The sequence below is a fragment of the Chaetura pelagica genome, unplaced genomic scaffold (genome assembly GCF_000747805.2).
Source record: "Chaetura pelagica isolate M959 unplaced genomic scaffold, ChaPel_1.0 scaffold90, whole genome shotgun sequence".
Lineage (NCBI taxonomy): Eukaryota > Metazoa > Chordata > Aves > Apodiformes > Apodidae > Chaetura > Chaetura pelagica.
In genome coordinates, this window is record NW_009953496.1 from 11,568,222 (window position 1) to 11,591,158 (window position 22,937).

The window sequence follows — 22,937 nt, forward strand, 5'->3', positions numbered from 1 at the left end:
AAGATAAAAGAATATCAGGAATCTACTTCTTCAGAAATAATCCTTCTAACAACTAGAGGCTAAATTCTGCCTTCCCTTACAGTCATGCCATCGCATTTATTAACTCTTGCAAGGGCAGAACCTAGCCCCAAACCATTTTTTAATCTAAATACATTTTCCTATAAAAAAAAAAAAAAAAAAGCGCTGTCTTATCACTGCTCTTCCCTTCTGAAGGGTAAATACTGATATTTGAAATACCTAAATTGTATTTACAGCTGTACAACACTGATGCAACACACTTGCAAAATATCACTTGTCCTCTATAAACATGGGGTAACTTGTACAACCAGCTTAAAACTTCCCTTAAAATAAAGAGTGAGCAGAGAAGCCTAGACATTTTCTTTGTCAAATTCACACACAAAATACATGGTAATATGACACGCAACATCATTCCACCCTCCAGATGCCACCATCTCCACACAGTCCTCCTCGTCATAAGCATTGTTGGGCTCCCCACTGCGCCATTTGTTGAAGGTCTGCATGGGCGATCGGTCAGAATAGACAAAGTTTCCCTCTTTCTCTAGGTCGTTAATCCCAATGAAAACTCTGGTGAGCCCAGCTTGGTTGATGTACGAAGCGATCAGATTGTTGGCAGTCTCATCTTTAGGCATGCTCAGTGTCCCTCCTCTTCCATGACAATAGAGCTGGGCTTCCTTGTATCTTTTCTCTTCCTTCACCAGCAGGTAGATCTTATTATCTGTCTCGCGCACACCAGCAACAGCTGCGGGGGAGGGCAGTGCTGAAAAGTGAGCACTCGCATTTCTATAAACCAACTTACTGCACACCCCAAAATAGCTTTACAAATCTGATGCAGGATGGTGATGCTCTCTGCGAGCAATGACACCAGCAAAATGCAGCAAAAAGGAAAATGTTTATATAATATTAACATACCATTTTTAATGAATTTTAGTTCCGTTGTTAGCTGGGCCACTTGGATATCCATTTCACCAATAGCCTTCCTCAGCTGGCTGCACTCACAGGGGATACCTGCAAAATGACAGACATACTAAAAAAAGTTATCTAATTTCAATAATTATGAAAAGGTCCAGCCTGGCTGCCCTGAAAAGAACTGTCTTGCAAATAACAGAACCTACAGCCTTCACTACCCTGTGCCATCACACGGTTCTCATGGGTGTCTGGCCCTATCCTGAACAGATCAGTTCACTTCCCATGAAGCTTCAGCCCTGCATTATTGTTAACCTAAACACAGACAGATATTCCCTGAAAAAAAAACAAAACAAACCCAAAACAAAAAACAAACAATCCAGATTCTTCTTTTATTATTATTTTTTTTAAACTAAAAACATTTACAGTAAAATTCTCCTCTTCAGTCCTCTCCAAAGAGCACTTTCACACAGCAAAATCTGCACGCTGCACCGTTTGCCTGTACCTCATGAGGAACATAACACAGCAGATCTAAAAGGCAAATGTTGCAAGCATGGAGTGCACATAATTGCCTGCAAAATGTAGTCCTGTACTTCTGAAAGTACAGAATTTACAGTATTTCTTTCAATAAAGAGAAAGCCAAATCAAATTGATACTGGTTTGACAAAGATAATCGGAGAAAACTAAAAGACTAATTGTTACATCAATGAGTTAAAAATCTCAAAATGAGGCCCAATTACAGTTTGCAGTTCTGTGTGCAATTATTCAAATCTGCATTTGACTACCCAATTACTCATTTTAGGTGTCTAAGTCAGCCTAAGCACAAGGTACTTACAGTGCAAATTTGTGCTTGATGACTAGGTACATGGTACTCTGGCTCAAGAATTGGAGTGACAAATTATGTTCTCAGGAGAAAACTAATTGATGTTCACCCCCTAGAGCACCCTGACAAGAAGAGCCAAATTGAGTAAAATCTGATTCTGCTATTTTTGGAAGGCTTACACTTCTTATGCCAGGCTTTCCCCTTTTTGTCTGAAAGATCAGTACTCTCGGTGGTCTCCTGCTCCTATAACAATAATCCTTGGAGTGACAGGAGCTTCCAACCTGCACCTTTGTGTTGTCTGGAAGCCAGAGTGGTATATTCAAGAGATGACCCTTTGCACTAGCGATGAATGGTATGGACAGTTCCATGTCAGTTCATGTAAGTCTTCTGGAGTGATCATAGCTCTGAGCAGCTCTGAGACTTGGTTTCGACAAACACACCACAAGTCCAACAACTACTGCAGCTTTAATAATTAAGCAATTTGAAAATATTACAGTGCCTATACAACTATTTACTTGTTCATTATTTCCCTCAGTATTTAAACAGGCATATATTTTTGGTGATGATGCATGCATCTTGGGAAACCCTTCACATACACAAGGTGTGTCATGGATTACCTGGGTCACCATTAGGACCTGGTGGTCCTATGTCACCATTATCTCCTTTTTCACCTAAAGACATGAAAAATAATATAAATGCAAGGCAGCTTTTTGATCAACAATTAACTTAGCACTTGCTCATTTCTTCTCTAGTAACATTCAAATGTGAAAAGCAGAAATACACCCAAGCAAAAATATTTTTCTTTCCTAGTCAATCCACAAAGGCCAGCCAAAGCTATGAAATCTGAACATAAAGAATATATAACCAATATCCATTTTTTCATATTCATAAACTTCAATAAACCATTAAGTTCAGGTGCTGTAGAGGGAAAAGGACTGGATATGCTATGCTAGTGTCTAAATCTAGATTAATAAACAAGATGTTTAAGTAAGCATTGATCCAAATGACTTAAAGTCACATGGGAAGCCTATGGAGTAGGCAAGATTAGAATTCAAGTCTTCCGGCTCTTTAAAGTCTGTCAAAATAAAAGGCATCTTGCCATTTGCTTCTCTTAACTGTCCACACTTGTGTGATGGTGCACAAGGTTCTTTATTTAGCTTTAAACGAGGATTCTCTTCCCACTCTAAGGCTAAATATACTGCAGTCAGAGTGCAAGGTAACTGGTTGAGACACCTCAGTCATCTGGCTGACTACAGTGTGAGAAACCCTGAGACTTGCTAAATCATTTTTCAAGCCCCTGACATTTTCTCAAACATAAATCACAGATTTTTCAACTGAAACAAATGAAAAAACAACTGAACTAAGCATACCTTTTGAACCAATAGGACCAATTTTTCCATGCCGTCCCATGCTGCCTTTCTGTCCTTTGTCCCCCATTTCTCCTATACATAACAGAAAGATGAAAACCACAGGGAGCAATGAAGTCTGATTCATTCAGATTCTAGCATGCTTGCAATAATCAGTTTTCACAATGAGTGGAAACAGGCTATGCCACAAATATTCACTGAACTCCAGAGTTCTATATATAACAACACAGATAGTGATTTCATCTTTGCAAAGTAATAGACATAAACAAGGCATGCAGGTGTAAATGAAAACTGATCTTGCCTAAGAACCGTGGGAAAAGCTTTTGCAAACATTATTCAGATGTTCATGACAGAATTATGTTGAAAGTGAGGAAGGAAGCATGTAAGCATGTGAGCATGTAAACACAGATCAGTGGATTAAAAATTATCATAGAGTTGAAAAGACCTAAAGGATCCAAGTATAACTGACAGTTTCATCTAAAAGAGTAGCCCCACTGTAACTGAGAGCTGAACTGGGGCTTAATGGCTTATTTATACAATATAAACACTGTGGAACTAGTCACATCCTCATTCTTTGCTCTTAAAGGTTACATTAATGAAAAATTAAAATTAGACTCATGCACTGACTTGATCACTTGCACATGATCAGACTCACGTCTAACTCAAACCAGCGATGCTGAATGTTACTAATTTCAAAAACAGTTCTGCAGAATACTTCACAATGCAGCTGTAGGAAACAAGATGCTATTTTTTTTTTTCCCTCAGCTGTCTTTTTACAATAAAAGGCAACTGTCTACCTCATAAGGTTAAATTAAATTATCAACAATTCTGCATTAACCAGCCACCATGACCTGTGTCCATAAGGCATAAGCAGAAATATAATGTTTGATTCAATTCATCTGATTTTGACCTCTTTTCTCTTAGTTGTACTTTCCTGTGACATGTAAAGTGAATATTAGAATGGCTTCAGGCAAAACAGAATTTGCACTGGAATAGGCAGTTTCTTTGTCATCACTGTCTTACAAACCAAGCTGAAGCACTGTTACTAACGTGTGCCACAGTCCAAGTACTGATGTCACTGATGTGAGCTCCTCCAGAGCTCGAATTATAAAACAGATTTTAAAATGCCTGTTACTTTATACAGTTTTTCTGGATTGTGTTTCTCAAACATTATGAAAAATAATTATCTTAACAGTGTGAAGCTGAGAGAAGAACTTTAACCTGTAACAGCAAAACCTTATTCAACCTCATGTCTACAGAGCTCATCTACCAGCTTAGGGAATCAGCAGCTGAAATTAATAAGGACCAGTCAACTCATAGAGTAAATATAGCAGGCTTACGCCTGACTGAAGGTTTTGGCTTAAACCAAGCCAAATATAGTCAATAAACTCTATGCAGTCTAAGCTCATCAGAATTTTATTTCTAAATGATATCGGAGTTTGGGTGTTGGTTTAGAGATGACTCCCTGATTTATTTCAGGTAGAATTTTTGAGAGCTATGAAATGAGAGCTATCTTTTGTTACAATGACTATGTAGTGACTGTGGCAGAGACTGCCTGATGCTGTGGCTCCTTATGGCCTGAGGAGCCTCAGGAAATAATACTGCATCTCAATGTACATCGGTGATACCCATTCCCAGGTGCAACACCTGAGCAAAGCAATGCTCAGGCCTCTTTGTATCATGATCTTTATAGAATCATAGAACCATTCAGGTTGGAAAAGACCCTTGGGATCACCAAGTCCAACCATCATCCCTACTCTACAAAGTTCTCCCCTAAACCATATCCACCAACACAACATCCAAAAGACCCTTAAACACATCTAGGGATGGTGACTCAACCAACTCCCTGGGCAGCCTATTCCAGTGTCTAACCACTCTTTCTGTGAATTTTTTTTTTCCTGATGTCCAGTCTAAACCTCCCCTGTTGCAGCTTGAAGCTGTTCCCTCTTGTTCTGTCGCTAACTTCCTGTGAAAAGAGACCAGTACCAACTTCTCTACAGTGACCTTTCAAGGTAGTTGTAGAGACTGATGAGGTCTCCCCTCAGCTTCTTCTTTCTTAAACTAAACATTCCCAGCTCCTTCAAGAGTTCTTCATTTATTCTCTAGGCCCTTCACCAGCTTTGTTGTCCTTTGTATCAAGGCCTCTGTATCATGATTTCAAGGAGAAAGGTGCTCTGAAAGCAGCACAGTTGTAGAAGTATGTCATATGAGATACATTTGCCACTGTACCACACAATATTAATCAAGACAGGTTATGGAGGGACTACAGAGATGAGAAGTCAAATGCCTACTGAGGCTCCCATCTTGCAGAAACCCAAGACCAAGACTGCTTTAAGAATTACTGATGCCATTTTTTCTATGATTGTTGAAAAGATTGTTTCTTTGCTCCAAGTAACATGCACTATTTGATTACACAGGAGCAAAGCATCTATGAGACTAATTGAGAGAAAAATCTATGATAGGTGCTTCTGTACCTATAACTTGTGCAAATTGTCATAACTCAGCCTCAGTTGTGTAACTACGACAACTGAAAATCTGTTACTGTCTGTTATTGCTGCAACTGGACAGTCACCCATTTCCTCTACATATTTTTAAAATATGGATAATTTCATGACTCATTTAATCCTTACCTTTAACTTAAAAGTGTAATGAGTAATAAGTTCCAGAATATAAACTGATCACCACTGGGCTATGAGATGCCCTCTGTATTACTCCATGATGTCTCAACTGTCACTTGATGGCATGAGTCAGGAAGAAATAATTTCCTCTGAACTGGTAGAAGCTAAATGTATATGTCTTGTTGGTCTAATTATTGCCAAAATGCCAATAATCAATTATTTTCCTTTGTTATCAACAAGGATCAAATTCAGTCACTACCAGACATGGATGCAATTAAGAAATTTTGCCTGAAATAAAAAATATTTTTCTCTTATGCTGTATGTCCTACTGGAAGAATGGAAGTAATCCACTCAGCCAGCTGAAGATCCACTTTCTGGAATATAGCTTCACTTTCAGAACAGATCCATGGTTTGCCTTAAAGATCATAGAATCATAAAATCCTAGGGGTTGGAAGGGACCTCGAAAGATCATCTAGTCCAACTCCCCCTGCCAGAGCAGGCTCAGCACATCCCACAGGAACGTGTCCAGGTGGGTTTTGAATGTCTCCAGTGAAGGAGACTCCACAACCTCCCTGGGCAGCCTGTTCCAGGGCTCTGTCACTCTTACAGTAAAAAAATGTTCTTGGATATTCACCTTGAACCTCCTATGCTCCAATTTGCACCCATTACCCCTTGTCCTATCACTGGTCATCACTGAGAAAAGCCTAACTCCGTCCCCCTGACACTCACCCCTTACATATTTGTAAACATTGATGAGGTCATCCCTCAGTCTTCTTTTCTCCAAGCTAAAGAGACCCAGCTCCCTCAGCCTTTCCTCATAAGGGAGATGTTTCGCTCCCTTAATTGTCTTTGTAGCTCTGCGCTGGACTCTCTCAAGCAGTTCCCTGTCCTTCTTGAACTGTGGGGCCCAAAACTGGACACAATACTCCAGATGTGGCCTGTAAATTCTTCCCATTTACCTCCCCACCCATTCTTGCAGGAGGGATGGAGGCAAACACTACTTGCACTCCAGACCCCCTAACTAGCCGTCCCAGGGCCCTGAAGTCACTCTTCAATGCAATCCATTGGGCTGTGCAGGTTATAAAGGTACTGATGCTACCACTGGATATTTATCCATTACAGGCAGGATATTGAGAGGGTATTTCCTTGAAAAAGTCTGAAGTATCAGCTTTCAATTAATTGATCAAGTTGCTCTGAAATGGACCTTTTTAGTTTTGGTTATTTATGAATTGAGATTACCAGAAGAGATTGCCAGGTGTTTGAATGCTTTCTCTGTTCAGGCTGCTACATCTGAAACTTAAATAAACATATAGGTCTAATGCATAAATAGTATATAAAATTGCTTCACTTTTTTTTCATAAATACAGCCCAGAAAGGGAACTACTTCTTAGTAATAGCCAGCAAAAGCTATATGATCTGTTCAGAAGTAGAAGTGTGTTATCTCAAACAATGAAAACATATGTAAGATCTCCTGTGCCCATTAAAATAATTGTTTGAATTTGGTTTTCTTACAGTGACTAACCCCTGCTTCTACTCCAGGGGCTTTCTTATTCTGCTTCTTCTGCAGAATAAATTACAAGGTTTTAAGAGAGACTCATCTGCCTTGAGGGTTTCAAAAGTTTTAAAACATTTTGTAAAGTCCTTTTTAGTGGCATTATGATTGCCAAAAATGCAGTCTAAAGAGTCTTAATGAAATCAGGAAGTGAGAACTGGAAAGAAATGAGGACAATGAAAGACATTAAGTCTCCATAGACCAAAAGTAAGAAATCTAACAGAAAGTTTGAATTGAAATATGAAGCAAATCATTAGTCATCTCTCAGATAAAGATGATATACACTTGAACCAATTATAGAAGACTTAAAATATTTTGGTAGATACTGAAGAGAATGAAACTGTGAATTATCTTCTTTGTGGCCTCTTCAGGCCCACAAACAAGAGAAGAAATAGAATACCAGAGATGAATTGTGGGCTGCACAACCAGTGAAAAAATGAGGTCTTTGGATCTGTACAACACTATTAAATAGGGGGTTTCATCTTTATGGCCAGTCTCTTCAGACAGGATTAATTGGAACAGACAAGAAGGTATAAAACTACCTTAAAAAAAAAGTGAGAAGATGACAAATCTAGTAGACAAACAAATTCACCATGTCACAGACAAAGTGAATTAAATAGTGCCAAAGGGAAGAGAGCAGTGGTTTACTTCCCAAACTTCAGGATTTGAAGACATATGAGATAGAAATTCTTCATGGTTTGACACAGCGGACATCTTGGAGACCTACTTAACAATGAAAAGTTGAAGTGAACCAAAGCAGAACCAAGGCCACTTCACTCTAGTACCATTTTTGACAGCATTCTGCAGAGGATACTTAGAAAAATAATGTGAGATACAGATCAAGCTTTCAATGTCTTCCTCCTGGTGTACCTCCTTAGTCTTGCAACAGTTAGTATTCCCAGTGCAAATATTTAGCCTGATTTGAATAAGAACAGTTATGGTAGTAATCTACATTCAGGACACAACTTCCTAAAACTATTGGCAACTGGAAATACAAAAATTCTGAACACACCAATTCTGAACACACCAATTGACCATGGTACATTATGCTAAATAGTCTGTATTGTGCAGAGTTTTGCATTTGGGGAAGAACAACACCATGTCCCAGTACAGGTTGGGGGCTGAACTGCTGGAGAGTAGTGTAGGTGAAAGAGACCTGGGGGTCCTGGTAGACAGGAGGATGACCATGAGCCAGCAATGTGCCCTTGTGGCCAAGAAGGCCAATGGCATCCTGGGATGCATTAGAAAGGGTGTGGTTAGTAGGTCAAGAGATGTTCTCCTCCCCCTCTATTCTGCATTGGTGAGGCCACATCTGGAGTATTGTGTCCACTTCTGGGCCCCTCAGTTCAAAAAGGACAGGGAACTGCTCGAAAGAGTCCAGCGCAGAGCTACAAAGATGATGAAGGTAGTGGAACATCTCCCTTATGAGGAAAGGCTGAGGGAGCTGGGTCTCTTTAGCTTGGAGAAAAGGAGACTGAGGGATGACCTCATTAATGTTTACAAATATGTAAGGGGTGAGTGTCAGGGGGACAGAGTTAGGCTTTTCTCAGTGATGACCAGTGATAGGACAAGGGGTAATGGGTGTAAACTGGAGCATAGGAGGTTCAAGGTGAATATCCAAAAAAAATTTTTTACTGTAAGAGTGACAGAGCACTGGAACAGGCTGCCCAGGGAGGTTGTGGAGTCTCCTTCACTGGAGACATTCAAAACCCACCTGGATGCGTTCCTGTGTGATGTGCTGTAGGTGACCCTGCTCTGGCAGGGGGGGTTGGACTAGATGATCTTTCAAGGTCCCTTCCAGCCCCTAAGATTCTATGATTCTATGATTATCCTTACCACTGCAAGTTGGTGATAAGCTAGGGAACAGTGGTTACAACATGGTTATATCTTATATGAACAAACAGTAGATAATCCCTGGTGGTACTTTATGTAGCTGAGGCAAATTAATTTCACCCAGCATTAGTCACCTGAAAGTTAGGTTTTTAGTGTAAGCCATTTATGTAAGCTCCCTTGGTAGCAATGGAGAAATAAACCCCTCTCAGCAGTGACCCATCCCACTCATGTCAGATAGGTATCTTAATGATAAAGAGAAACTATAAAAGCCTTGTCAAACAAATAAGGGGCAAAGAAAGAAAGAAAGAAAAAGGGTAAATTACTATCAATTCATGCCAACTAGAAATCAGAAATGCTAGAAAATTTGGAAAGGAAGCTAAAGAGAGTAAGAAAAAATCCAATCTAGGAAGGCAGCTGAAAAGTTTATAGGATTTTAACTTACATTCAAGACAAAGAAATGGAAATATTATGGTCCATTCCTGAATGGAGCAGTGTATATTCAGGTACACACAAACAGCTGCCTTATGAAGCACATATCTTGCCAGAATTACATTAAACTCATAACACCAAGATTGTTCAGACTAGCGACTTCTCTAGCCCAACACCCTCATTCCCAGTAGTAGCAAGAGCTGCCCTACAGGGCGGTCACAGCCTCAGCAACTATTTGCAGGCCATTGCAGAAGGAGCTGCTGAATTAGTCCCCCGCCCCCCAGCAGTTTCAGGGACTGCCTCCTAGTTCAGGCATGATGGCATCTAGTGGACAGCAGGTCACCTCACTCACTTGTTTTGTGATTCTATAACCTGGATCATAAGCTCCTCAGACTCCTCCATACAAATGCGAGAGTTAAACTTTCCAGCTTCCCTTGATATGGCAACTCCTCCAGCTTCTTCACTTTTCTGACCTCCCATGTCATTTTCAAGAGACAAAGGCCAGAACCACACTCATGTCAGGTGCATGTCAATCTTTTTTAAAGCAAATCAGCTGCAAAAATGAACTTCCTGTTTTGTTCTTGGTATCTTTTTTTGATGGTGGGCAGTAATTTGTTGGGTTTGGGGCTGCTGCTTATGATTTCAGAGTAGTTCTCAAGTTTTAACTGATAGTTCTGTTTTTTGGCATCAGGTCAGTATGAATTAAATTATGTATCCCTAATGTCCCTAGGCAATACATTTATTTACACTGAAGCCCATCTGCCATCCTTTGGTCCACTCAGTTTAGCATGGATTTTTCTCAAACCCCTGTTGAGTTCAGGTGGAACAGAAAGGCAGTTTTGAACCAGATACCCACTTTGTGAATTCACAACTGTCAATGTCAGGACTCTTACATGGAATCCTGCCTGCAGCACTCCTTAGTGAGCAATAAATTCATGTAAAAGTTGACTCAGAAATTTAAAGGATTGATTGATTACATATTAATGAGCAATCAGTAATACTAAAATATAAATTAAGATGATATTACCTCTCTTTAGAATTTGATTATACAAATGACTGAGCACTCTGGCTCCAATCCAGTTAAATTAATGAGTCTTCTCTCATACTTAAGAGGCTATGCCCGTACTAGTAAACTAAATGCCTGGGACTGTTTCCTGGCAATGGGAACCAGGTGGCTGGGAATCGTACACTCCACGATATTGAATTGTCTTATTCTTCAAACCAGGATAATCACTTTCAAGCTGTTAATCTTGTTAGCTCCCCAAATGTGCCCAAAAACTGTCTGGGAAAGTGTTTGCTGGCACAAGCCAAAACCACACCAGGGACTGTGCTAACACTGCAAAGGCAAAAAGAGACAGTTGAGTTCCACACCCAATAATAGCATGTGACAACTCTGCTTCACATATCAGCATAAATAAAGTAAGATCCATCAAGACATCAGATATTAAAAGGCCAAAATAATATATTTTCAACTGGTTATGGCTCTAGGAAAATGCATAGAATCATGTAATATTTTGGGTTGGAAGAGACCTTTAAAGGTCATCTAGTCCAGCCCTCCTGCATTGAGCAGGGACATCATCATCTACATCTGGTTGCTCAGAATCCTCTTTGCAACATGAAATATATTGAAAAACATATTTATAACATGCTATGCCTTTGATTATGCATTCCAATAGTAAGTTTACCATCTTCTCCTTATTTCGATTGCTACAAAACAAACATATCCTACTCTGGGAATGTTCATGGTATTGTATTGGTATTGAAATATCTCTAGAATGTGTATACACTGAAATTTCGGCTTCCCAGGTAGAATCACGACTCAGTCAAATACTTGAGTTCACTCCCAACATGGGAGTACAGCAACCAGGGCAAGTGGGGAAGGTTAAATCTATTAACTTGACACCAAACGTGCACTACAGTGCACTCTAATTTTGTCTGAATCAGCCATTTTACTTGATCTAGCACTCTGTGCCTTGCATAAGGCCAACATAGCTTTATATTCTGCTGACATGCTATGCATCATAATTGACCTATACAATTAATTAAAAGCAATGAGGAAAGTAAGTGGAATTTAACCTTAATCAGTGCCCAAAGACATCAGGATGTCTGATGTCACCCTGAAACATCAGGACACTCAGAAGCAGATTTATTTCTGGTAAGCACCTGAAAGTTTTAATATTCATAAGTTTCTCAACTACAAAAATCTGAAAATATCTTGAGGAAAGGATACAATAAAACACCTGCAGTGCTTTGGAATCTTGAGATTCTCATTTCAGGTCAAATACACCACATGAAAAACATTTATCTTGTATACTATGCACTTATAGATTATTATATACCTAAGGAGTTCAAAGAAACTAAGAACATTTTCTTAGGATGAACTTGCCTGAGAAATTAAACAAGGAAATGAGGAAAAAAAAAGTTACTGTAATTCTGATTATGCAAATTAACATAAAAGGTAGAAAATTCTACAAATGTTGCAGAATAATTGCCATCTCTCATATAAACCATCACTTACTCAAAAAGTAGAAAAATACACTGAAATCTAGCAGTTTCCACAAACAGACAGATTCAAATATAAGCCCAACAAGAAAACAGTTATCAGGTTTAAATAGAAATGCAGAGGGTCCAACACATGTTGGCATAATGACTGCAATTTAACAGGCTACTGCGCAGAAAAAGAACTGCTGTGGTCATCAGTGTATGCTCTTAGAAACAGGTAAATGCAAAGTGACTCAACAATTTTATCAATTTTTCATTATCCATGAGCTGCATGTTACATACCTGGATCACAGATCTAAGCTTTACACCACCTGAGGACATTAATGTATGCCCATCAAGAGATAAAAACCAGAGCAAAAAAGGAAAGCCAAGAGAAGGTCAGGAATGGATACTAGATAATTAGTCCAAGAAAAAGGGGATGAACTGGTTATTTCTGAGAACAGCACAGCGAACCAATTATCAGCCTTTAAATGATGCTTAGTTCTTAAAAATCTATAAATAAGATGTACAACCAAATAGGAAAAAAGATATCAGCATGTTGGATATTTCTGTGTTAGTGGCTCACATGGCTTTTCCCAAGAATATCATTATATTTTACTTTTGCCTCAAAGTTCCAGCTTCTGGATAACAAACAAGGAAATCCTTGAACTGCTAAAAGAATCTCAATTGAGAGAGTCTTTAATTGAGTTTCTGTCATTCAGCTTGAGAGTCTAGAAAATTATTTATGTATGAGCTTAACAGTAGTTTAGGCACTACTGTCCGACTCCACCCACTGTGGAGGTTAAGCAGAGACTAAAAGATTAGAAGACTAAAGTACTGCAGTCAATGGACATTGCTCTAAATTTAGGAAGGACAGGCAGGGAAGATGAGGAAAGGGTTATGCTCTGCACAGCTGGCACCTTTATATATGGCGATTTACTGCATAACAGGTAACTGGTCTTTTGAAAGCATGTAAATCAGATTTAAAGGGAGGCCAGCAAGGGAACATCATGGTGGCATTCATTACAGACTGTCTTGTCAAGAAGTGGGACTGGATGTGAAGAGTTCTTTTAACAAATGTAAGAAGCTCTGTAATTGCAGACTAGCAACTTAGCCTCTTCTGAAAGATCAGCACCACGAGGAACAATCAGTCCAAAAAGTGCATCAAGGACAATTATCCAATGTAAATACTGGGTCTCCAGCTAGAAACACTTATTCTAGACCTGTTACTCACAGGTTATAGATATGATAGTCAACAGCAGCCTTGGCAGTGACCATGACTGCCTTCATGAGATTGGAGCACTCAAGGTTCTGAAGGAAGTGAGGAAGATAAGCAGCAGGATAAGAGCTCTCAGTCTTAAGGAATAAATCCTTAAGTATATAATCCTTAAAGTATAAAGTATAAGAACTATCCATTGCAACGGGCAGAAAATGAACAGATATGGCAGGTGGTAGCTTTGCTGAACAGGAAACTGTTGACTGAGACCAAATGCAGAAAGAAAGCATGAAGTAGATGGATAAGAGGACAGGCTACCAGAAAGTAATATGGAAGTATACCCTGAGTATGCAGGGATGAAGTCAGGAAGGACAAAGCTCATCTGGTGTATGAAGGATAACATGAAAGACAGGTAAGGCAGGAGTAAAAAAAGAGACCAACATGGGCACTCTGCTTAGGAGGAAGGCAACTTAGTGACAAAGGACAGAAGAAAGGCTTGGGGAAGACTCGCTACTCATGCTAGAGAAAAATCGAATTACAGTCTACTTCACCTGGGTGTACACAGGTCAATGGCACTGGCCAGAAGGCATTCAAGGGTGCTGAGAGGGCTAGCTGATGCTGTTGCAATGCCACCAAAGTCTAATCAGCAGCCGAAAATGAGTGCTATTCCTCAGGGACAACTCTTTCAACAGTAGCAGAGAGGAAGAAGTGGAAGGATCCTCTGTGAGTCTGCAAGAAACCACATGCTGGCAGGAGTAGCTGGTGCACTGGATGGCAGTGTTGCCGGCAAGGAAGAGCTCAACAAGTTACAGGAATATGCTGACAGGAATATAATGAGTTCAGCCAGCCATGAAGTTCCTCACCTGCAATGAACTGATGAAGGCCTGCCAACAGCTGGCTAGAAAACTCCTTCACATAAAAGGACCCCGAGATTTTTCAGTCCTCATACAAGAGGAGCCAACTGGAGTCCATCTGAGGAATATGGATTTATCTCACTGGAGTAGAAAAAGTTAAGGGTGGAACCTAATTGCAGTCTTCCACTAGTGACAAGTGGTTTGTAGAGAAGATACAACCTCTGTCCTCAGAGACACACAGCAAAAGAACAAGAGGCAATGATCACAAAATATAAGAAAAAATTCAGTTGGTGCTCAGGAACAGGTCTTTCACAATGGCACTGAAGAACAGACCTATGAAAAAGGATATGGAACCTCCATACTTGGAGCTTTTCGAAAGTCTGCTGGACAAGAACCTGAGCAACCTATTTTATATTTGCAATCTGCCCCATTTTAAGCAGAAGATCAAACCAGATGAGCTCTTTTAACCTAAATTATTCTGTGGTACTTCAACTTTTCTTCATGCTGCATTACCTTGCAAGTTTCTGTTTATTTGTTTTATAAGGGCTGCACTTGAAGGGTACATACTTGCCTAAAAGAACTACATAACGGATCACGCACCATCATAAGGAAATGTAAATGATCACTGTGATTTCTTTGAAAGGAAGCCTGTAAATTCAGTTTAGTAAAAAATAACTCCATCATTCTGATGACAGGAATGTCAAATGTTTAATTTCAATACTGAAGTAACAGGTTTTGACTACTCCTAATGCAAATTTTTCAGGATATGCATCTCCCAGAAAACCTATGAAGGTCAAATATCCTCCTTCTTTCAGGAGAAAAACAAATGTGAGAAGACAATTTCTTGCAAGAAAGAAATACCACAGTTATTCCAGCTGTATAACTAAGTTCTGTTGAGCACCATTCCTCTCAAGAGCTCCAAGTATTTTGAATTACAATGAAAACAGTGTTACTACCATCCTTCCATACATATTACTAATGGTGATGCAAGAAATGTGGAGTTGTTCACAGACATCTCTGCTTATTACTGTTTACACTGCCATCCCCTCAAGTTTTAATTAAGGTTTTGTGAGCATTCACAACTATAAATAACAGGAAACAAGAAAATTGAGCCTCATTTTTTCTCTCTGAACTAATATAAAATTTGCATTTGCAGGAGGCAAAATATAAAGATGGCATTATGATGTCTTTCATCACAGACACCCTTCAAAAAAAAAAAATCAAGCTTTTTTTTTTTTCCCCAAAAATTATTCTTATTTGCCAGAAAGCAATAGCTAGTCTACAAATGAGTGCATATGTTTGTACTGCTTTTGGCTAAGAGAGAGTTAATTTTCTTCATAGTAGCTGGTATGGCTTTGTGTTTTAGATTTGTGACCAAAGCACTGTCAATAGCACTGGGGTATTTTCATCATTGCTGAGCAGAGCTTACACAGAGTAAAGGCCTTTTCTGATTCTCATGCCATCCCACCAGTATGCAGGCTGGGGGTACCCAAAAAACTGGGAAAGGAAACAGCTGGGACAGCTGAGCCGAATGACCAAAGGGTTCTCCCACAACATATGACATCATGCTCTGCATATAAAGCCTGGGGAAGAAGGAAGGTGAGGGAGGTTTGGAGGGATAGTATTTCTCTTCCCAGATCACCATTAGGCATGATGGAGCCCTGCTCTCCTGGAGATGGCTGAACACCTGCCTGCTGATGAGAAGCAGTGAATGTATTATTTGGCTTTGCTTCAGTGCACAGCTTTTGCTTTACCTATTAAAATGCTTCTGTTTCAGCCCATGAGTTTTCTCACTTTTACATTTCCAATTCTCTACCCCATCACACCGGGGCAGGGTGAGCAAGCAGCTGTGTAGAGCTGAGCTACCTACCTACTGGGGTTAAACCACAACCATGGTACATGATAATGCCCAAGGATCGCTTGGTCACACAGCAAAGGGAGAGAAGATTGCCACCATCATTACCTCCCAAGAAAAGGCAACACTTGGTCAGGAATGACTTTCAAAAACACATGTTTTTTAACAAAGTTACCTTTTTCTCCTGGAGGCCCAACTCTGCCTGGACGACCTGGAGCTCCTTTCTCACCCTTTTGTCCAGCCTCCCCTGTTGATACAAAAGGAAACAAAAAGAATATTATTTAAAACCAGGACTGTTTTCTATTCATGGGTGTGACGAGAGTGCCATTCTCCCCACTGAAAATAAAACCCTGCTATGACAAGAAGGGCAACATAAAACTAAATACAGTCTGACCTAACAGCTTTACTTGATGCATGGAGAACAATTTCCTGCAACTGGCATGGACACTGACAAAACCAAAGTCAATGTATCACTGAAGTCTCATACAATGAGTCTAGTTTTGTAGAGGTTACTTAGGTTGTCAACCCCTCAAAAGCTCAACAGCACAATTCAGTTAAGCAGAAGCTTCAGAATTAGACCCTAACTTGGGAAACTTCTGGGACCATGTTCACCAAACACCTCCTGAGTATCTGCTCAGGGCATGCTAAAGTCTCAGGTGAATATGGTTTAACTATAAACTCAAATTAAACAACAAATAGTAATAATAAATAAATGGAAAAGTTTATGCATTTATGAAGTAAGGATGGATCAGGTCTATACCACAGGCATTACTACATCACTTCTTTAGAGGATAACTTCTAAACGTGGAGAAGCATCTCCTAATGCACATTCTCATTTATATACTGTGCCTTTTAATCTCTGTGGTATGAACCAATGTGCACTGTACTTACATGAATATGGCTTATGGTGCATTATTATACCCAGCATATTTACACATCAGTTTCTGTAAATGTTTGCCTCTCCCCTGCCTGCCTTCCATTAGAAAAATTGGGAACGCTTACCTTTTTTACTTGCTCCTTACAATTTCACTACTATGGCAGTTTGCCACTGACATAAAATTAAAATCTCTTAAACAAATAGAATTTTAAAGAACAATTTACATAGACACCTTTACAAAAAAGATTTATATGAAGGACAGGAAAGCCCTCTGGCTTCAAGAGGAAAGAAAATGCCAAGATCTAAAATCCAGAGCTAGCATAACACACCTGATGCCTCAAAGCTGTATTTCTACAGAGGACAGTGAGCATTAGCTGCTCTCCAGGAAGTTGAAGGGAGCATCATAGCAGAGAAGTCAATACTTATCATGTACCTCTTGAGCTCTGCACTTTGGCATAGCTGACAGCTGTGGCTCAGAGAAGGACCATAGAGACAACATGTAAAAACAAAGTGAAACACTGTATGTTTCAAACACACAGCCTCCATATCTCTCTTTATTGCAGACATAGCTGGCTGTTAGCTGAACTTGGCCCTCCATCTGTTGTATTTTCCTTTTACAGGCTGCCAGCAGGCTCCAGACCACTTTCCCTGTCTTCAGACATGCAAAAATAGGCCAGTCTCTGACCTTAATGAGGACAAACTTCACATAATCCCCAATGAATAATCTTGTTAGTATGAAACAGGCTATTATTTGGCACATTTGGGAATGTCACTTTTTTATTATCAGGTAACCAATAGGCTTTGTATGATTGCCTTTTCCCCCTCAGGGCTGGTTATGAGTTCTTTGCTTCCCAAAGATAAATCCTGACAATGACTTTTTCCTGCTCTCTGGAGGCTGAGAGCAGGCTATTACAGCCTATTGCTTTATACGTTCTTCGGAGTGAAAGCTGTGCATTAGGGATCAATAAAATAGATCACCCTTGCTTCAGGCCATTACACTTGCCTGCATTTATTCCTGTAATAAGATGACACTGCATTCCTTAGTGTGGGTGTTTAAAAAACTTTTCCCGGCAGGAATTACCCTATTAGAGGCCAGCTACAGACCACTCTGCATTTTTTAGTATCAGCTGTTTTGAGCAGCAAGGCTTTGCCCATGAGGGACTGACCAGTGGTCCAGTTCAGCTTTGCCACGTTTAAGTCCCTGTTTCTGCTGTACGTACATGCACTGAGTGTTGCGCAAGCTGAGGAAGCAAATCCCGTGCAGGTGTCATGGGCAACAAAACAGTTTTCTGCCAGTGAATTTCAAACAATTTTATCAACAACTAACACTAACTTTCAACTTTTGATTCCTGAATTAGGAAGAAAAACACAAAACTGAGAAAGACACCCCTGCTACTCCCTTCTGGTGTTCAGCCCCTCTGCCACACATCACACCCAGTCCCTTCAGAGCAGAAGTTCAGGTCACAGCACTGCGGTACCTACCCACTTGCTCCAGCACGGCCTTGTCCTCCAGCCATAGTCCCTTTGCATTCCTACCTTCTTTTCACTCTCCTCTCCATCCCTTCCTGGGTGGCTCTTTACTCCAGCCCTACTGCAAAGAGTACCTTCTTCAGTGCAATGGAGCTTTTGCCCACACAGCTGAGATGAGGTGAGATGGTTGTGATGCCCCACACCCCCAAAATAAATTTAGCCCTGGTACCAAACTGAGCTGCAGCAAGATTGCAGATATCAGGCACAATCCTGATGCTACTACAAGTTTCTTGTTCTGTCACCACTGGCAGATATCTTTCATAAATCAAACAACATATCTTGCCACTGCTGCCAATTTACCTCTTCTTGTGAATTCTTAGGGACAGGGTTTGTCTCTGATTATGTTTCATCTTGCCTACCTTGAGCTGTCATATCTACTGCAATGAGTACAGCACATCAAATACTAATTACATAAGCTATTAAGCATTCCTAGGCTGGTGATAACTTTGTGTTACTCATATAACCCATACGAGTAGAATCATCAAGTATGGGTGTAAAAAAATTTGTTGCATTTTATTAACATAGCATCAACTTTTTCATGTATTGTAGACCACTGAGACTATAAAGACAATTCCTGCTTCAGATCCTAGAAGGGAGACAAAACAAGGTGACAAATGGAGAATTTAAGCATTGAAGAGTTGCTCCATGTTATTTTTTTCTCCACAATGTTTGTAACTTCAATCTCATAAGCCTATCAGTAGAAACAGGACTTCAGGAAGAACATGAGTGAGCAAAGTAGTGAGGCTTCATCATCCATCTCTTCTTCACACATAACACACTTTACTCATCTTTAACAGTGTTAGCTTTCGGTCTGCTGTCTTGATTCTCACAGCCATGGTATTTTTCCCTTCCACATTTCATCTTACTCCTTTATACTGTTGAGGTTATATATAAAAAAAACCCCTAAACCCTAAAAAGAAGTCCATAAGACCTGTGCTGCTGACCTTAAACTCATTTGTGCCTTTTTCTATTCTTTGTGTCTTTACTGGCTTTATTTTCCATTTCTAACTCCATTCTCATCTCCTCCCCTTCCGATTCCCCCTTTTATTCTGTGAGGTCTTAATTGGCTTTGTGTAATATTTTTATTTTTTTTTATTTTTAGTTTCTAGTCTCTCCACTCAATTTCATTCTTTGTGCACTTCTTTTCTCTTCTCCCTTTATTTCCTCCTGTTCTTCTAAAATGTATCCATTACACTTACCTACTTTTCCCTGGTGTCTTTCTCCTTCACCACCCCATGTGGACTCCACTTTCTGCACCACTTCACAGGCTTGACCCTTTCTTTCTATTTTTTCCCTTTCATATATCCCATGGTCTCCCTCATTTCTTCTATTTTTTCCCTGTACCTATTTTTCCCAAACCCTGACATCAGCCCAGAATCAATGCAGGGCTGTTCCCGCAGCACTTGAGATGTCGCCAGCAGCCCAGCCAAGGAAGAGATGGGGCAGATCTAAAAGCCACAGAGAGCAAATCCCACTGCATAGGAGCTGAAGTTTGGGTGCACAGCCACATCTATGCTCAGTTTAAAGGAAGCCTTGTCCACCGACGTGGGTTGGAGTTGTGCCAGCAGGGGACAGCAGTATCTCATTACCAGTTCTCTGAGCCAGTCCCCCTGACAGCACAGCTGGAGCATTGATAGCTTTTTAGGGATTTCACATTAACTAGGGCTGTATCAGGCCATTTTGTGCTTCACAGAATTTGTACATCAATCTCTACTTTCACAAGGCTCACATCTCATGAAGCAGAGTGAAATCATTAACACATGATGGTTTTCAGGCCTTTTCATTGCTTCCTGGCTCAGGATTGCCTTCTAACAAGGAACCAGGGTCCTGCACTGTTTATACATTTTAAAAAACTCTGCAGCATATAATAATAATAATAAAAGCCCTTTCATAAAAATGGTAATCACAGTTGTAAATTTTGATCGATTACACAAATAAGGAAACTAATGCAAAGAACCTATAAAACTTGTCAAAAACTGTCAGCTTTTTGAAATGAAAAATAATTTCAAAGCTTCAGTCCTCAATACTGTGGAGCCTGACCCTTTGACTGATCTTCTGTGTAACTTTAGATAGCATATATTTAATGCGTTCTTCTTTGTGAATCACATCAACAACATTACCTCATGCTTATTTCACAGCAAATATATCGAACAAACGAAACAACCTTACTCAAGATTTACTTAAACCTCAGAAGACCTGGATATAGCATTGTTCTTTCTAACCAGATGTTCTAGAACAACTACAGAAGGCATAAATGTTATTAATTCAAAGGCCACTTATTGAGGTAAAATAAAGAACATACAGATTTTAGTGTAATTCAGGTAACCAAAGAACAGGAGAGATTTTTTGGTCCTGAAGCCAACTGGCCAAGCCCAGCCCACATTCCTACAGCCCAAATCTCTTGCTTCCAAGGCAGCCACATCCAAACTGGTCAATATCTGGAGAAGGCAGTTTACACCACAGGAAAACCAGACTGCACACACAAGTTAATTGTATGAACAACTGCAGGACAAAACTGAGCATTGCCCTCACCAATCAACTCCTCAGCACAGATAGAGCCTGCAGTCCATACTGTGGTCCTCAGGCAACTGGGTAAAGCCCAGGTTTGCACTAAATAGTGTTATGGAAATGATACTGTTGGGTGAGTTTTGTGATACTACAATGCATAACAGAAAAATTGGAAGGCTAGCTGTGCAATTTTTAAACAATGCAATTTATTTATTTTTTTTAGAATCAATTATAAACTAGTGGTTTCATGGGGATTTTTTTGTCCTAAGTTAACAGGTATTTCCCCACACTCACAGATGTTACACTTCAGTAGAAAAACCATAGCCTCTATAAGGACAGTTGACTAAAAAGGTTAACTCCTTGCAGCTCTGGTTTCCTATCTAAGGTACTTTAATACACATTTTGAAAAAATAAAAAATTATGAATAATTTACCTACCACCTTTTTTCAGCAATAGTTTGAGAGCATATTTTTTAAAAATGTTGCTTTTGCCAACATAAACAATAGAAATGCAAAAATCTAATTTTTTGTTTCTTTTAAAAGGCAATTCAGCATTTAAAAATCAAGGGAAGACAAACATAAACTAGAAAATGCAAAATACTTCTCACTAGTACCTCACAAAATGACAATTAAAACCTCTCCTGGTATAAATGAGGGCTTGATTTTACAGTCTTTGGGTATTTGCACCATTCATGAGTATTAACACAGACAAAGCAACCAGGCAACATATCAGAACAAAAAGCACTACTGACCAGGAGTGAGTCTGGGAAACTTTGGCACACATTCTCTGAATCATGTTCATTTTAACAGACTGAAGTTCATCTTACAAACCTTAAAACTTCATTTTTAGGTAGGCTACAAACTAGACGAATAAAAGGACAACTGAAAGGCACCTTCTTTGTCTCTGTTAGAAATAGTGGTGCAAATGAGCCTGTTAGAAAGAAAGGATTAGTATTTGAATGATGGAGTAGACTTCTACATTACCTTTGAGGCCTGGAACAAGAATTTGAACAGAGCAGGACTCCTCTGCAATATGTTGAGGATATCCAGACCTTAACAGTGACAGGAACGCAAGGCTAATTAGAGTCACCAAGAAAACCAGATCTCTCTTCATAATGAGCACTTACAGGTCACTGACTCCTAAACAAAAGAATGAATAAACAGTTATGAGAATTCCAAAGAGTTTCAACAGTTTATGAACATATGCAGCATCCTACTATGAAGACAATATATTTTTGTATGCCATAACCTACAGAGCACGAGAAGGACATTTGCAGGTCCTCTGAGCAGGTTGTGTGTTCTACAGGAACACATGAAACCTGCAGCAGTGCATTCAGCAGTTTCTTTTGGTGTTAGTCTGGGTAAACTAAAGCTCAGAAAAACATTAGTTAAGGAAAAGTAAATCAGGCAATGATAATAATGGGCAATTCTGCCTTCATTATTTCTCACTGGAGGTAGAGATCTGGAAAGGTGAAAATGCAGTACATGTGCTTGCACTGAAAGATGTTAGTATTAAGTTGTCACTTAGAAAGAGTACATACTGCTCTACAGAGGTCATTCAGCAGACAACGAGACCAACCAAAAAGCCTGAAATTTCACTTCCCATCTACCTAAGCACTGAAATTTTGCCCAGTCAATTGTTTGATACAATAGCACTGATGTAATTCATTGAGGGTAGAAGGGAGATATTCTACTATATCATGCAATGAAGTTATATCAGAGCCTTCAATAAATCCTGAACAGATTAATCTCTGAAACTACCCTTGTCTAAGTTTACAACTGAAATGGCCTGCCTGATACTATGCTCTGAAGAGATCTCTAAGAAAACAACAGTACAGAAATGGAGTTTGTGTGAAAGGACCATCAAAAGCTGGTATTTAGGGGGTCAATGGAAACACTCTTTGCCAGAAGTGTAATTTATGTAGTTCTGGCATGTTTTTCCAGTACTTCCTTCAATAAGGCTCTGTACTACACAAACAAGCTGAAAGTCAAATCAGGGTTTCAAGAGAAAGTAGCTGTATATCATCTATAGCCATAATAGAGACACGAGCATTTTTTATCTAGAGCCAGA

General features: G+C 39.7%; 1 protein-coding gene across 4 annotated transcripts; it reads right to left on the reverse strand.

Moving 5' to 3' along the window:
- Positions 1-332: 332 nt before the first annotated feature.
- COLEC11 (collectin sub-family member 11) lies at positions 333-21,980 on the reverse strand. Of its 4 annotated transcripts, XM_009999161.1 has the most exons (6): positions 21,851-21,980; positions 16,128-16,199; positions 3,118-3,189; positions 2,365-2,418; positions 931-1,026; positions 333-760 (listed from the first exon to the last, which is right to left on the reverse strand). In XM_009999161.1, the coding sequence occupies exons 1-6, from the start codon at positions 21,978-21,980 to the stop codon at positions 369-371; spliced, it is 816 nt and encodes a 271-aa protein (XP_009997463.1). In that variant the 3' UTR covers positions 333-368. The 4 variants fall into 4 exon arrangements, with proteins under 4 accessions (XP_009997463.1, XP_009997464.1, XP_009997465.1 ...); XM_009999162.1 differs by lacking the exon at positions 16,128-16,199 and having other exon boundaries at positions 369-760; XM_009999163.1 differs by lacking the exon at positions 3,118-3,189 and having other exon boundaries at positions 369-760.
- Positions 21,981-22,937: the final 957 nt, after the last annotated feature.

Bases quoted from the DNA above. Each gene is read 5' to 3' on its own strand.
- COLEC11 (XM_009999161.1), bottom strand. From the start codon at position 21,980: ATGAAGAGAGATCTGGTTTTCTTGGTGACTCTAATTAGCCTTGCGTTC. The intron at 1,027-2,364 runs GTAATCCATGAC...GTCATTTTGCAG, and splicing joins AGGTCCTAATGGTGACCCAG to GTATCCCCTGTGAGTGCAGC. The intron at 761-930 runs GTATGTTAATAT...CCTCCCCCGCAG, and splicing joins ACTAAAATTCATTAAAAATG to CTGTTGCTGGTGTGCGCGAG.